We start from the raw sequence: 17,199 nt of genomic DNA on the forward strand, positions 1-17,199 counted from the left end.
TCTGTTTTTTTGTTGCTATTGAAGACAACTTTTACTCCATATTGATCTGATAGGAAGCATGGGATTATTTTGATCTTCTTATATTTGTTGAGGTCTGTCATGTGACCTATTATATGATCAATTTTGGAGAAGGTACCATGAGGTGCTGAGAAAAAGATATATTCTTTTGCTTTAGGATGAAATGTTTTATATATATGTTAAATCTAATTGGTCCAATGCTTCAATAAATTTCACTGTGTTCCTGTTTAGTTTCTGTTTTCCTGATTGGTCCATTGAGGATGTGCAGTGTTGAAGTCACCCACAATTATTGTGTTAGGCGCAATGTCTGCTTTGAGCTTTAGTAAAGTTTCTTTTATGAATGAGGGTGCCCTTGCATTTGGAGCATAGATGTTCAGGACTAAGAGTTCTTCTTGGTGTATTTTTCCTTTGACCAGCAAGAAATGTCCCTCAGTGTCTCTTTTGATGACTTCAGGTTGAAAGTCAGTATTATCTGATATAAAAATGGCTACTATGGCTTGTTTCCTGAGACCATTTGCTTGTAAAATTGTCTTCCACTCTTTTACTCTAAGGTAGTGTTTTAGTAGTCTTTGACACTGAGGTGTGTTTCCTGTATGCAGCAAAATGTAGGTTCCTGTTTCTGTATTCAGTATGTTAGTGTATGTCTTTTTATTGGGGAATTGAATCTATTGCTGTTGAGATGTTATGGAATAGTGATTAATACTTCCTGTCATTTTTGATGGTATTTTTTTTAATATTTGATTGGTTATCTACCTTTGCATTTCATGAAAGAAGGTTACTATCTTGCTTTTTCCAGGGTGATGTTTCCCTCCTTGTATTGGTGTTTTCCTCCTGTTATCCTTTGTAGGGCTGGGTTTGTGGAAAGATACTGGGTATACTTGGTTTTGTCATGGAATATCTTAGTTTCTACATCTATGGTAATTGAGAGTTATGCTGGGTATAATAGTCTTGGCTGGCATTTGTGTTCTCTTAGAGTCTGCATGAGATCTGCCCAGGATCTTCTAGCTTTCATAGTCTCTGGTAAGAAGTCTGGTGTGATTCTGATATGTCTTCTTTATATGTTACTTGAGCTTTATGTCTTTCTGCCTTTAATATTCTTTCTTTGTTTAGTACATTTGGGGTTTTGGTTATTAGGTGACAAGAGGTATTTCTGTTCTGGTCCAGTCTGTTTGGAGTTCTGTAGGCTTCTTGTATATTCATGGGCATCTATCACTCTCTTTAGGTTAGGGAAGTTTTCTTCCATAATTTTATTGAAGATATTTGCTCCCCTCCTCCTTTCGGGGAGTGGGAAGCCAGAAAAGGGGAAATCATTTGAAATGTAAATAAAAAATATATAGAATAAAAATTTTAAAAAAATAAAATAAAAAAAGAATAAAGAAGAAAGGTGTGGAATAGAAGTAAAACATTGGACATAAAATGATTTCATTTAAAAAAATACTTAGAGGCTTTTTCAGGCATTTGTGTTTTAGTTACTTCCGATATATTCAAAAGGGTAACCAAAAATAGTCTTCACAGTGTGTAATAAATTACAGAGGATATTTGATGTATGACTAATGAAAAAAATCTAATGATAGGTACTTCTTCTTAGCATTTCATTTGTATCCATTGAAAACAGGTCATTGCTCAGAAGTAATTATCTAACAATTGTAGTCACGGAAACATTAGAATGTGTACAGTTACTTATTCCTCTTAATGTTGGCAGTTAAAACATTTGGACTTCCTAGAAGAGAGATAAAAGGTAAGAATTGTATATTTTCTATGAGGTTTTCATTAATCAACTTCACTATCCTAAGACAGAGAATGCCAAAGAAGGCCTCTGACATTTAGATCTGCCTACTGTTAGACATCCCTTCCCTTTGAGCACATTTTGCTGAATGTCCTGAGGGTCAGAAGCACAATGTGGTAATATTGTCACTTCAGGTTCTGCAGTGTATAACTTACTGATGTTGCACATGTGGGTTAGTGACTCTGTGTTATTTCACTATGTGTTGCTTGAGAATGATAATAGTGTGGTAAACAATGGGGTCTCATTAATATTCTGGAATGTTTAAAGCAGATTTTAACTATGCAAAACGTATTTTTTCTTTTTTTTTATTGAATATAATCTTCACTTGCATTTCAAATGCTAAAACCTTTCCTGGTTTCCCCCCTCCCCATAAAACTCTCAACCCCTCTTGCCACCCCCTACATCCAAGTGTATGTCCCTCTACCAGACCCACTCCCAACTACTCATTGTTGTGGCTGACCTCATGGTTCTTCCCAAGGGGCTGTAAACCCCTTCAGCTCCTCCTGTCTGCCCTCTAACTCTTCCACTGGGGACACCATGCCCAGTCCAATGGTTGACTGTTAGCATCTGTCTCTGTATGTGTAAGGCTCTGGCAGTGCCCCTCCAGAGACAAACATAACAGGCTCCTTTCAGTATGCACACCTTGTGATCCATAATAGTGGTGGGTTTTAGTGACTGTTTATAGGATGAATCACCAGGTAGAGCAGTCTCTGGGTGGCCTATCATTCGATCTCTGCTTTACACTTTGTCTAGATTATTGCTCCTGTGAGTATTTTGTTTCCTTTCCCACAGGAACCATAGCACCCCTACTTCAGTCCTCCTTATTGAGATTCCTGTGGTCTGTCAATAGTTTATTTTGAGCTTTTGGGCTACCATCCACCTATCAGTGAGTGCATACCATATGTGTTTATTTGTGATTGGGTTACCTCACTCAGGATTACACTTTCAAGTTCCAACCATTTCCCTAAGAATTTCATGAATTCATTGATTTTAATAGCTGAATAGTATCTCATTGTGTGTATATGTATATATACAATGGGATACTGTTGTGTGTGTGTATATATACATTCTATATACTATATGTTATGTGCTATATGCTATATAATATATACACACATGGTAATACACACATTGTATATATATAAACATATATGTGTATACATACACACACACACACACACACATAGTGTCTGTATCCATTCCTCTGTTGAAGGCATCTGGGTTCTTTCCATCTCTGGCTATTAAAAATAAGACTGCTATGAACATAGTGGGGCATGTGTCCTTATTACATGTTGGAGCCTTTTCTGAGTATATGCACAGGAGTGCTTTAGCTGGGTCCTTAGGGAGTACTATGTCTAATTTTCTGAGGAATGGCCAAACAGATTTTAAGAGTGGTTTTACCTGCTTGCAATCTCACCAAAAATGGAGAAGTGTACCTCTTTCCCCACATCCCCTCCAGCATCTGTTGTCCCCATTCTCACTGGTGTGAGGTGGAATCTCAGGGTTGTTTTGATTTGCATTTCCATAATAACTAAGAATGCTGAACATTTCTTTAGATGCTTCAGGGCCATTCATGTTTCCTCAGTTGAAAATTCTCTCTTAGCTACGCACCCCATTTTTAATGGGGTTATTTGAATCTCTGGATTCGAACTTCTTGAGTTCTTGTATACATTGGATATTAGCCCTCTTTCAGAAGTACGGATTGGTAAAGATTTTTTTCTAAATTTGTTGGTTGCCGTTTTGCCCTATTGATAGCGTCCTTTGCCTTACAGAAGCTTTGCAGTTTTATGAGGTCCCATTTGTTGATTCTTGTTCTTAGAGCATAAGCCATTGGTATTATATCCAGGAACTTTGCCCATGTGCCCATGTGTTCAAGGTTCATCCCCACTCTCTCCCCTATAAGCTTCAGTGTGTCTGGTTTTATGTGTGATCCACTTGGACTTGAGCTTTTTACAAGAATGGGTCTATTTGCATTTGCTGCATGATAATCTCCAGTTGATCCAGTGCCATTGGTTAAAAATGCTGTCTTTTTTTCCACTGGCTGTTTTTAGCACCTTTGTCAAATATCAAGTGACCATAGGTGTGAGGTTTCTTTTCTGGGTCTTGAATTCTATTCCATTCATCTTCCTGCATGTCTCCATACAAATACCATATAGTTTTTACTACTATTGCTCAGGAGTAGAGCTTGAAGTCAGGAAATGTGATCCCCTAGGAGGTCATTTGTTGTGGAGAATAGTTTTTGCTATCCTGGGTTTTTTATTATTCCATATGAATTTGAGAATTGCTCTTTCTAGATCTATGAAGAATTCATTAGGGCTTTTGATGGGTATTGCACTGAATCTGTAGATTGCTTTCGGCAAGATGGCCATTTTTTTTATATTGATCCTGCCAATCCATGAACATGGGAGATCTTTCCATCTTCTGAGATCTTCAAGTTATTTCTTCAGAGGCTTGAATTTCTTGTCATAGAGATCTTTCTGTTGCTTTGGTCGGGTCACACCTGGGTATGAAATATTATTTGGGACTATTGTAAAGGTTATCGGTTCACTAATTTCTTTCTCATCTTGCTTATCCTTTGAGTAGAGGAAGGCTACTGATTTGCTTGAGTTAATTTTATATTCAGCCACTTTGCAGAAGTTGTTTATCAGCTTTAGGAGTTCTCTGGTAGAAGGCTTGGGGTCGCTTAAGTATATGATCCGACATCTGCAAATAGTGATATTTTGACTTTTTCCTTTCCAATTTCTATACCTTTGACCTCCATTTGTTGTCTGATTGCTCTGGCTAGGAATTCAAGTACTATATTGAATAGATAGGGAGAAAGTGGGCAGCCTTGTCTGGTCCCCAATTTTAGTGGGATTGCTTCAAGTTTCTCTCTATTTAGTTTGATATTGGCTACTGGTTTGCAATATATTACTTTCACTATTTTTAGGAATGAGCCTTAGATTCCCAATCTCTCCAACATGTTTATCATGAAGGGATGCTGGATTTTGTCAAAAGCCTTTTCAGCATCTAATGAAATGTCCATGTGGTTTTTTTTTTTTTACCTTGAGTGTGTTTATGTTCTGAATTACATTGACCGATTTCTGTATGTTGATCCATTCCTGCATCTTGTTATGTAGCCTACTTGATCATGGAATTATTGTTTTTATGCATTATTGGATTTGGTTGGCCAGAATTTTATTTAGTAATTTTGCATGGATGTTCATAAGGGGGATTGGTTTGAAGTTCTCTTTCCTTGTTTGGTCTTTGTTTGCTTTAGGTATCAGCCTTATTGTGGTTCACAGAATGAGATGGGTAGTATTCCTTGAGTTTCTATTTTGTCAAATAGTTTGATGAGTAATGGTATTAGCTCTTCCTGGAAGATCTGATAGAATTCCACACTAAACCCATCTGGTCATAGGCTTTTTTTTTTTTTTTTTTGATGGGAGACTATTAACAGCTGCTTCTATTTCTTCAGGACTTATGGGAATATTTAGATGGTTTATCTGATCCTGTTTTAACCTTGGCATCTGGTGTCTAAAATGTTGTACCCTTGGACCAGATTTTCAAGTTTTGTTGAGTACAAAATTTGTAGTAGGATCTGGTGATTTTTTTGAATTTCCAGTTTCTGTTGTTTTGTCTACCTTTTCATTTTTGATTTCATTAATTTCGGTAGTGCCTCTGTGTCCTCTGGTTAGTGTTTCCAAAGGCTTATCTCTCTTGTTGATTTTCTCAACGAACCAGCTCCTGGTTTTGTTGATTCTTTGTATAGTTCTTTCTGTTTCTATTTGGTTGATTTTGGCCCTGAATTTGATTATTTCCTGCCATCTACTACTCTTGGGTGCACTTGCTTCTTTTTATTCTAGAACTTTCAAGTGCAAGTTGCTAGTGTAAGCTTTCTCCATTCTCTTTTGGAGGCACTTAGAGCTATCAGTTTTCCTCTTTGTACTTCTTTCCCTGTATCCCATAAGTTTTGGTATGATGTGTCTTCATTTTCATTAAATTCTAAAAAGTCTTTAATTTCTTTTTTGATTTTCTTCCTTAACCAAGCTATCATTGAGAAGTGCATTGATCAAAGTCCATGTATATGTGTGTTTTCCATTGTATTTGCTTGAATTTAAGACCAGCTTTAGGCCGTAGTGATGTGATAAGGTGCATGGAATAATTTCAATACTTCTGTATCTGTTGAGGCCTGTTTTGGTACCTATTATATGGTCAGTTTTGGAGTAGGATGAGGTGCTGAGAAGAAGGTATATTCTTTTGCTTTAGGATACAATGTTCTATAAATATCTGTTAGATCCATCTGATCAATAACTTCAGTCATTTTCACTGTGTCTCTGTTTAGTTTCTGTTTCCATGATTTGTCCATTGTTGAGTGGGGTGTTGAAGGCTCCCACTATTATTGTGTGGGGTGCAATGTATGCTTTGAGCGTTAGAAAAGTTTTTTTAATGTGTGTGGGTGCCCTTGCATTTGAAGTGTAGATGTTCAGAATTGAGAGGTCATCTTGGTAGACTTTTGCATTGATAAGTATAAACTGTTCCTCCATATCTTTTTTCACGACTTTTGGTTGAAAGTCAATTTTATCCAATAAATCGAATGGCCACACCAGCTCATTTCTTGGGACCATTTGCTTGGAAAATTATTTTCCAACCTTTGACTCTGAAGTAGTCAATGCCTTTGACACTAAGGTGAGTTTCATGTATACAGCAAAATGTTGGGTCCTTTTAAAGTATCCAGTCTGTTCGTTTATGCCTTTTTATTGGAGAATTAAGACCATTGATACTAAGAGATATTAAGGAAAAGTGATTGTTGCTTACTGTTATCTTCTTTGTTAGAGGTGGAATTCTGTTTGTATGGCTGTCTTCTTTAGGGTTTGTTGAAATGCCATTACTTTATTGCTATTTCTAGGGTGTAGTTTCCAGCCTTGTGTTGGTATTTTCCACCCATTATCCTTTGTAGAGCTGGATTTGTGGAAAGATAATGTGTAAATTTGCTTTTTTCATGGAATATCTTGTTTTCTCTGTCTATGGTAATTGAGAGTTTTGCTGGGTATAGTAAACTAGGCTGACATTTATGTTCTCTTAGGGTCTGTATGACATATGTCCAGGATCTTCTAGCTTTCATGGACTCTGGTGAGAAGTATGGTGTAATTCTCATAGGTCTGCATTTATATGTTACTTGACCTTTTTCTCTTACTACTTTTAATAATCTTTCTTTGTTTAGTGCATTTGTTGTTTTGATTATTATGTGACGGGAGGAATTTTTGTTCTGGTCCAATCTATTTGTTGTTTTGTAGGCTTCTTGTTTGTTCATGGGAATATCTTTCTTTAGGTTAGGGAAGTTTCCTTCTATAATTTTAAAACATGATTTATTAATGGAAAGGTTTGTGAGAGCCCAACAGTCAACAAGACTTTGTTCTGAGCAGAAACTTGTGCTTCACAGGATGTCTTTCATCAGATCCTTCACCACTACTTGTGACTCCCATTCTGATCAGCATTTCCTGTAACTTAGAAGATTGGTGCTATTGTCATACTCCAAATGGATCATTTCACACTCAACACAAAAAGGTAAAGTATGACATTTGAAGGCTTTCTACTTGGTTCTTATAAAATGTTTATCTGTGTACTGAGGGTTCACAAAAGGGCAATACCATACCCTGCCTACCTAGCTAATTTGTCTGGTTCAAAGCCATTCCGCATCTTGCTTACATTTGTACTTATCATACTTATTCTGTGGTCTACTACATGAGATAAACCTTGGAATGTCTGATCTTTTGGTGATTCCCAAGCTACCATCAAATCTAAAGTTATCTTGTTGATGGAATTTCCCAAGTGGCATGTCTACTGTTGTCACCATTTTAGAAAGCACATTCCCTGGGAGACTGTGGAACATTGAGTATCTGGTATTTAATGCCGCCTGGCAATAAGATGCCTATTATAGACCCTTACCCATCTTCATGTGCAATGCAATGACATTCTTCAAATGCTGCTGTTACTGAAGGACTCTTTCCTTTCTAAGAAAGGACACATCAGGACCTCTCAGCATGATTTTCTCATTTTCCTTTTATTAAAATAATAAGTCTGCATTTATAAAAATTATAGATAAGTTGCTTCATAATATTAATATGAAGAGTATCTTTTGTGTCAAAAATCATATTGCATCAACCAAATACCTCCAGACTTTTTATATGTTGCACCTAAATAAAGTCAATGTTCACAAGTGCAATATTGAATAAATAGGAGATACAGAATGCTCCTATCCATGATTCCTTATATTTAACATGCATTTTGTAGTCTTGATGCTCTACAGATTTAATTTAACATTCAACATATATGGTAGGTGATTAGCATCCTCTCATCAAGTGCAATTAATGAGTACTCATACTCTGTAAACCATGACTCAGTACTTTCTTCACATATCATTTTCCTGTTTTATCTTCAGATTTGCAGGGGTTAAGGAGTGGATCTTCCGAGTGACAGGCTTCCTTTGCAGCTTATTATCTTCAGGCCTCGGAATGATCCTTGCAAGTAGCAAATACTGGCGCCTCTGGGAATTCGACAGTAAGGTCATCAAGCTTGTTTACATCGGACTCTGGGAAGCTTATTACCACTGTGAAGTTAACTACTCTGGTACTGGGACCGAAATTCTGGTACACAGACCTGTCAACTCAACCTGGACAATTTCACCTGAATTTCAATGTGCACGGAATCTGATATTCCTGGCAATGCTGATAAATCCTGTTGTTGTGTTTTTTACCTCAGCAGCCATCAGGGTCAGCATAATCAAAGCCTCAGTCCCTGAGATTCAGATACTGTGCTACAAGTGTTCTATCTTAATTCTGATCCTTAGCAGCATTTGTACCATTATTTCTGTGACCTGGAACCATGTAGCAGATTTTTATGGTGAAACCACCCTTGACTTTCCACCAAACTTTCCAGTTAAGAAAGAAGCCCTGATTATAAAACACAGCACTCATGTGTTTCCGCTGGGTCTCCTGACAACCACCCTGTCACTCTTTAGTATAATTATGTTCCTCTTTGAGATAAGGTCACTGAGAAAGCTGAATGCCCAGCATGCTTACATGCAGTCTGAGGAAATCACCATAAATGAGGGTTCTGGTGTTTGCCCAATGTGCCAGCAGACAACCTGACAACATTTACTGCACACACACACTGTACTCCTGTAGTGGCGTACTTATTTAAAATAAAAGTATCGCATTGATGTTTTGGTATTTTTATTAAGCATTTACCTTCTGCTTGTTGAAAGTGTTCTATTTTTGAAAGATATTCACATCCTAATCTCTGTATTCTAAGATGATGTGTTCAGTTCTTGCTGACTTCCTATTGCTGAAAAAGTAGTGATGAAATGAAAATGCCATAAACCAAAGAACCGAACCTAAGGTGAGAGTTTTCTTCAAAAACAAGGAAGCAAGCAATCAAGCAAGCAAACAAACAAACAAACAAAACCCACTCACTCGAGTGGGAAAGCATATGAGGGTCAATAATCTAAACTCCTAATGTATATTGAATGTAGAGCAGTATATCCAAACTTTGGCAACTCTGAAACTTAAAGTTTCTTGAAGGCAGGAAGAGACACTGCTCACTGAGCATGCTTACAGTCTCTGCAGACTTTCCCAGATGCGATTCTTTTGAAATGTCCATGTTTTTTCCATTTTGTAACAATGCAGGAAAGCAATACCTGTACGGGATAGAGGGACTTGAATTTTGTGTGTGGAAGCTCTCTGGAGGTTAGAAGATTATACATAGTACTGCTAAGTCCCAAATGATGCCCTGGATCCACTCAGTCCAAAGAACAAACAAACACTCCCACAGAAACTATAAAATACCCTGTTCTAATTGGAGACACTGTGGAGGGAACAGATGTTCCAAATTCAGCAGAGCAGAAAAAGCAAGAATAGGGAGTGAGTCAGGTGCAAATTGTCATATGTATCTCTTATCTCTGACTGAGTAGCAATCAGAATGCTTCTGAAGCTCTGACTTATTAGCAACCAGAGTGAGTCTTTATTTACACAGCTCTTTCATAGAACAAGGAAAAACTAATGATCATCAAAGAGGTACAGATTATGTGTTTGATTTCTGTTTACGTGTGCAAACTAACAGATCCATGCACAGTTGGAAAGAAAAGCAGAACAGATTTAATTTTATTATCAGTTCTATACCTCCAGTTGTAAGACTCTCAAGAATGGCCCCTCCATAGCATTTTATATTGTATATAACAGATGCTTCTTATGCAGGTAGTGTTTGCAGTTTTTGAGCACTCCACTCAAACAGAAACTATCTGATCCAGTCTTCTCGAAAATAGCAAATCTAATAGCTAAACACTTTATTTTACATTTCATCCTCTACAGAGGTCTTCATCAAGCTCTATTCGTTACTGAGTTCTCTTCCAGGGGTTATGACCTGCATGTCCCCTATCTTTCAACTATATTCTCTGAAAACTACTTATCTATTATAAAGGGAAGACATGAGTCTGTGATATAGTCTCCTGGGCAGTCAGAAATTTTCAATTGTCTGTGTTAACCCTGCAGCAATTATACTCTTTGAGTTTGTTCAGAGGCAGACACCCCAGGAATAGTCCCAGCAGTAATAACCTCATCTAGCTTTTTCTGTGCTTAATGATCTCTAGTGCACAAGGAAGATTTACACATAGGGCCAGAGAAAGATAATTTTAGAATTTTCCTGGAAGTACTCCAACATAATTCTCCCAGGAAAAGTTCTAAAATGCATTATGCAGAAAGTACCCGGGATTGCAACAAGCACACTCCAAAACCCAAAAGTGACATATTGAATGACAGTGATTGCACCATTCTGGATTGCTTAAACTGGGTCAAACAGCTGCCCTGGCTTCATGTCTCTCACTGCTTCCAGTTTATATGGGTGTATCTCCTTAGTTTAAATGTATTGTCTTACAATAACGTTCTATTCTGTGTTGGTGGGCACTGATGATTTGAACTGATGTTTTCCTCTATGGTTTTCATTTATTAGTCACAAGTCTGTTAGGGTGGATACAGATGTGGGCATTATTTTTCTGCTGAGTCAGGTAAAGGCAGGCCATGTGTTTTTGCTTCAACACTGTCCTGTGCATAAAATGGATAAATGTCTAGAGAGGAATGACACATAAGTCAACATTGTAGAATTATTAACAATCTTGGCTGACTTCCTGAGTACTTATTTCACATTCTTGAGGAGGGTGAGCTTCTGACTGTGTGTTAGTCCATGTATACATTCACTCTCTGTAAAACTTGGTCTTTCACTGCCATTACCCCAAACCCACTGTACAAGATACTTGATTCCTTAGTGGAAAAACATTTACATAAGCAAGTCAAGGAATGAAATGTGTATTTTGGCTCTCAATTTTAAGGAATGCTAAACTATGCCTGAGAGAACATCAACCTGAGGTTGTATGACCTGGTGCAACAGTAGATTTGAGCACAGATAAATGGTCTTCCTTCTTATCTAACTTTTCCTTTTTCATGCAGCCTGGGCTCACACACAGCTCTTGGAATGGTGACACCTACAATTGGAGTCAATCTTCCAAACACATTGAACCCATGGAAGTAAATATGGAAATTTTTAGAGACAAAGAAGACTGTGACTTAATTTCTTTTCTTTTGTTTTAGACATTGTCTCTTTATCATTCAAATTTAATGGCCCTGTGGTGGTGTATTTATGCTTGACCAATGGGAAGTGTTATTATTAGGAGGTGGGCCTTGTTTTAGTAAGTATGACACTATGTAGGGAGTCTACATGATATTATGCTCAAGTTCTGCCTACTGTGGCAGAGAGTGCCTTTTCCTAGCTACCTTTGAAGCCAGTCTTGTCCTGGGAGCCTTTAGATCAAGATGTAGACCTCTTAGCCACTACTTCTGCACAATGTGTGTCTGCTTGTTGCTGTGCTTCCTGCCATAATGGTGATGTATTGAACCTATAAAACTGTAAGCCAGAGCTCCTTAAATGTTGTCCTTTATATGAGTTACCTTTGGGGCTGGTGGGATGGCTCAGCAGTTAAGAGCACTGACTGCTCTTCTTAAGGGCCCGAGTTCAAATCTCAGCAACCACATGGTGGCTTACAACCATCTGTAATGGTATCTGATGCTTTCTTCTTGTATGTCTAAACAGCAGCTACTATGTACTTACATATAAGAAATAATTCTTTAAAAAAAAAAGAGTTGCCTTGGCCACTTTGTCTCTTCATAGCAATGAAACCGTAAGATAGACTCCAAATGATTTTAAAAATTGGAGCAGTGTCTGTGGCTATAATCACTTGGGGTTTCTAGTACTGATGTTGCCTCCTGTCAAGCAGGAGACTTTCGTTAGGGTTGTAGTCAAAGATATGCAGCCTAGGAGAGGGATTGTAGTTGAGGAATGTTCAGGCATTAAGGGGCATTAGATGGTAACTGGTCATTCCTTACCTGGGGTTCCTAGTAATACATTGCCCTCCTGTATATTGGAATTACTTTGTAGGGAATGTAGGCTGTGACATGGAGCCAGGGAGAGGCCATGCAGTTGGGACTGGAGTACCTACTACCAGTGTGGCTTCTCATAGAGCTGGCACAGCATAGTACCAGTATTTCTAATATTTTCAGGCAACAAAACCAAGTATCCATTATGTCTGTGTATGCTTAAATCTATGGCCTATTCACCACATGTGACTTGAGAAGTTTATATCTTCATAGATAGAGCCCAAAATTTAGCCAATCTGATCTCATTGATTTTATGATTTGAATTGTTTTGAGGCAGCTTATCACTGTGGTAGTCAAGGCAGGATTTTCATTTACTATGATGGACCAGATTAGGCAGGGTTCTGAGTATTAGTGTCATGACATGTTACCTCTCTCTCTTGCTTTTACATTATTTTGACATATTTTTCTAGTATATTCTCTGACTCTCTGAAGGATGAATATTGTGGTGAGTTCTTCCTACTGCAAGCATAGCAGTAGGATACTATTATATAGCATCAAATGACCCCTCTCTCTATGTATAAAGCAAAGGATTTCCCAGGGTTGAGACCACAAGAAGAGAGAGAGAAGGAATACAAGTCACGGAATAGAACATGAACATGAGAACAGGAGAAGTAGAGCCACCAAGGGCTAGGTGAGCCATAAAAATGTGGCCATGTAGGTTGGACAACTGGAACTAAGAACAGCATAGATGAAACATAGTATTAACTTGGGTTGTTGATAGGAAGGTTGACTCTAAAGGCATGAAGAGTAGGCAGCTGCCCAGCTGTTGTGCTGCATAAGGGAAATTATAATGCAAGGGCTGTGTGTGTCTCATCTGGGAACATAAATGCTGTATAGTGGGGAAGTGACCCTTGCTGGGATTTTTAATATTAACTACTACACACATGATCTCAATAACCAGGTAAGAAGCACAGGCAATGTGCGAACGTGTCATTAAAGTGTAGATGATCTACAACATGAATGTCTTCCCCATTTGTCAGGAGCCATCACAGGACAAGCTAATAACTAGCAGGTGACCTTCCTGAGATTACCACCTTAGATTAACCTCTATGATAGAAATCTGATAGACAAGGCCAAGGAGAAAATCATGTAGTAAAGTTTCCTGCTATTAATATGCATTTCCTATTACTATTATCATTATTAATTTTTATTATTTTTTGCATTGCCTATTTACTGAGGCATGTAGGTATTTTTATCGTTCAGACATTTCCTGTAGAACTTACCTTACCCTTCACTTCAGCCTCAAGGTACTAAGATAACAATAATTAAGGCACCTTACTCTCACCACTTTACATTGTCACCCTCCCGCCTCCTGAATGTTTGTTCCCATATACAGGTATTATCCTAAACAGGGGGTGACCTTACATGTGAAGAGTTTCAGAACTTCTTTTTTATTGAATATCATGTACACTTACATTGCCAATGGTAAAACGTTTCCAGATTTCCCCCCTACCCAAAGACCCCTAAACCATCCTCCCACCTCCTGCCTCCACCCGACCCACTCCCATCTTCCCCCACTCGATTTCCCTTTGTTGGGGCATCTACTGAACATTTACCTGACCAAGGACGACTCCTCCCACTGATGACCAACAAGGCTTTCCTCTGCCACGTATTTGGCTGGGACCATGTGTACCCCTTGATTGATGGTTTAGTCCCTGAGAGTCCTGGAGTGTCTGGGTGGCCGAAATCATTGTTATTCAGCTCCTCCTGAACGCCCTGCAGCTCCTCCAATGGTGACCCCATGCCCAGTCCAATGGTTTCTTGCTAGCATCTGCCTCTGTATTTGCAAGGCCCCTCAGCAGACAACCATGGCATACTCTTTTTGGTATACACGTCTTGCCATCCATAGTAGTGTCAGGTTTTGGTTACTGTTTATAAGATGAATCCCCAGATAGGACAGTCTCTGCGTGGCCTTTACTTCAGACTCTCCTCCACATATTGTCTCCGGGATTGCTTTTGAGAGTATATTGTTCACTTTCTCAAAGGAATCAAAGGACTTAAGTCCTTTGTTCTTGAGCTTCCTTTTTTTAATTTTAAAATCATTTTTATTATATTCCATTGGACCTATAACAATCTTTTTAAAAAATTAACTAATTAATTTTTTTATTTTTATTTTTTTACCTTCTATAGTCTATGTTTATATTCGAAATGATATTCCCTTTCCTGGTGACACCCCCCCCCCCTTCCCATAAGTTCCGAAACGCTCTTCCCTCTTCCCATCCTCCTATCAACCCCCTTCTGCTTCTCTGTCCTGGTACTCCCCTACAATGCTGGAACAAGCATTTTCAGGATTTGGGACCTCTAATTCCTTCTTCTTGGGAGTTATTTGATACATGAATTGTATCTTGGGAATTCAGAGTTTCTGAGCTAATATTTACTTATCAGTGACTGTATTCCTTGTGTGTTCTTTTGTGACTGGGTTACCTCACTTAGGATGATATTTTCCAGATTCAACCATTTGCCTAAGAATTTGATTTCATTGTTTTCAATTGCTGAGTAGTATTCCATTGTGTAAATATACCACATTTTCTGTATCCATTCCTCCATTGAGGGACATCTGGGTTCTTTCCACCTTCTGGCTATTATATATAGGGCTGCTATGAACATGGTGGAGCATGTGTCCTTATTGCATGCTGAAGAATCCTCTGGATATATGCCCAGGAGTGGTATTGCAGGGCCCCCAGGAAGTGTCATGCCCAGTTTTCTGAGGAAACACCAGACAGATTTCCAGGGTGGTTGTACCAACTTGCATTTCCACCAGCAGTGGAGGAATGTTCCTCTTTCTCCACATCCTCGCCAACACCTCCTGTCTCCTGAGTTTTTAACCTTAGTGATTCTGATTGGTGTGAGGTGAAATCTCAGGGTTGTTTTGACTTGCATTTCCCTAATGACTAATGATGTTGAACATTTCTTAAGGTACTTCTAGCCATTCAAAGTTCTTCATCTGAAAATTCTTTTATTAGCTCTGTACCCCATTTTTAATAGGGTTATTTGGCTCTGTGGATTCTAACTTCTTGAGTTTTTTGTGTATATTGGACATTAGCCCTCTGTCAGATGTAGGGTTGGTGAAGATCTTTTCCCAATTTGTTGGTTGCCATTGTGTCCTTTTGACAGTGTCCTTTGCCTTACAGAATTTGATCTGGAAAATATCATACTAAGTGAGTTAACCCACTCACAATGTCAAAGATCAAGTGATCATAGGAGTGTGGGTTCATTTCTTGGTCTTCAGTTCTATTCCATTGATCTACCTGCCTGTCACTGTACCAATACCATGCAGCTTTTTAACACTATTGCTCTGTAGTACTGCTTGAGGTCGGGGATACTGATTCCCCCCCCCCCCCCCCCGACATTCTTTTACTGTTGAGAATAGTTTTAGCTATCCTGGGTTTTTTGTTATCCCAGATGAATGTGAGAGTTGTTTTTTCTAACTCTGTGAAGAACTGGGATTTTGATGGGGATTGCGTTGACTATGTAGATTGCTTTTGGCAAGATGGCCATTTTTACTATATTAATCCTGCCAATCCATGAGCATGGAATATTTTTACATTTTCTGAGGTCTTCTTCGATTTTCTTCTTGAGAGACCTAAAGTTCTTCTCATACAGATCTTTCACTTGTTTGGTTAGAGATACCCCAAGATATTGCATATTGTTTGTGGCTATTGTGAAGGGTGTCATTTCCCTAATTTCTCTCTCAGCCTGCTTATCCTTTGCATGTAGGAAGGCTACAGATTTGTTTGAGTTGATTTTATAACCAGCCACTTAGCAGAAGTTGTTTATCAGCTGTAGGAGCTCTCTTGTGGAGTTTTTTGGGTCACTTAAGTACACTATCATATCATCTGCAAATAGTGATAGTTTGACTTCTTCCTTTCTAATTTGTATCCCATTGATGTCCTTATGCTGTCTAATTGCTCTAGATAGAACTTCAAGTAGTATATTAAAAAGATATGGAGAGAGGGGGCAGCCTTGTCTAGTCTCTGATTTTAGTGGGACTGCTTCAAGTTTCTCTCCATTTACTTTGATGTTGTCTACCGGCTTGTCGTATATTGCTTTTGCTATGTTTAGGTGTGGGCCTTGAATTCCTGTTCTTTCCAAGACTTTAGGCATGAAAAGATGCTGAAAAAAATATGGAACACTTCATGAATTTGCGAGTATAGATGTTCAGAATTGAGAGTTCATCTTGGTAGACTTTTCCTTTGACCAGTATGAAGTGTCCCTCCTTATTTTTTTTGACAACTTTTGGTTGAAATTCAATTTTATCTGATATAAGAATGTACACTCCAGCTTGTTTCTTGGGACCATTTGCTTGGAAAATTGTTTTCCATCCTTTGACTCTTAAATAGTGCCTGTCTTTGTCACTGAGGTGGGTTTCTTGTATGCAGCAAAACTTTGGGTCCTGTTCAAATATCCAGTCCATTCATCTATGCCTTTTTATAGGGGAATTGAGAGCATTGATATTAAGAGATATTAAGGAAAAGTGATTGTTGCTTACTGTTATCTTCTTAGTTAAAGTTGACATTCTGGTTGTGTAGCTATCTTCTATTGGGTTTGATGAAAGATTAACTTATTGATTTTTCTATAGTGTGGTTCACTGTCTTGTGTTGGTATTTTCTACCCATTATCCTTTGCAGAGTTGCATTTGTGGAAAGATACTGTGTAAATTTGCTTTTGTCATGGAATGTCTTGTTTTCACCATCTATGGTAATTGAAAGTTTTGCTGGGTATGAGGCTGACATTTATGTTCTCTTAGGGTCTCTATGATATCTTCCCAGGCTCTTCTAGCTTTCATGGTCTCTGGTGAGAATTCTGGTGTAATACTGATAGGTCTGCCTTTATATGTTACTTGACCTTTTTCTCTTACTGCTTTTAATATTATTTCTTTGTTTAGTGCATTTGGTGTTTTGATTATTATGTGACTGGAGGAAATTCTGCTCA

The 17,199-nt window shown here is 38.3% G+C and overlaps 1 protein-coding gene across 1 annotated transcript; it reads left to right on the forward strand.

Moving 5' to 3' along the window:
- Positions 1 to 7,322: 7,322 nt before the first annotated feature.
- Positions 7,323 to 8,934, forward strand: LOC127675586 (uncharacterized). The gene is made up of 2 exons (XM_052171648.1): positions 7,323 to 7,351; positions 8,226 to 8,934. The coding sequence occupies exons 1-2, from the start codon at positions 7,323 to 7,325 to the stop codon at positions 8,932 to 8,934; spliced, it is 738 nt and encodes a 245-aa protein (XP_052027608.1).
- The last annotated feature ends 8,265 nt before the right edge of the window (positions 8,935 to 17,199 follow it).

Source organism: Apodemus sylvaticus, chromosome X, assembly GCF_947179515.1.
Source record: "Apodemus sylvaticus chromosome X, mApoSyl1.1, whole genome shotgun sequence".
In the NCBI taxonomy this organism is placed as follows: Eukaryota; Metazoa; Chordata; class Mammalia; order Rodentia; family Muridae; genus Apodemus; species Apodemus sylvaticus.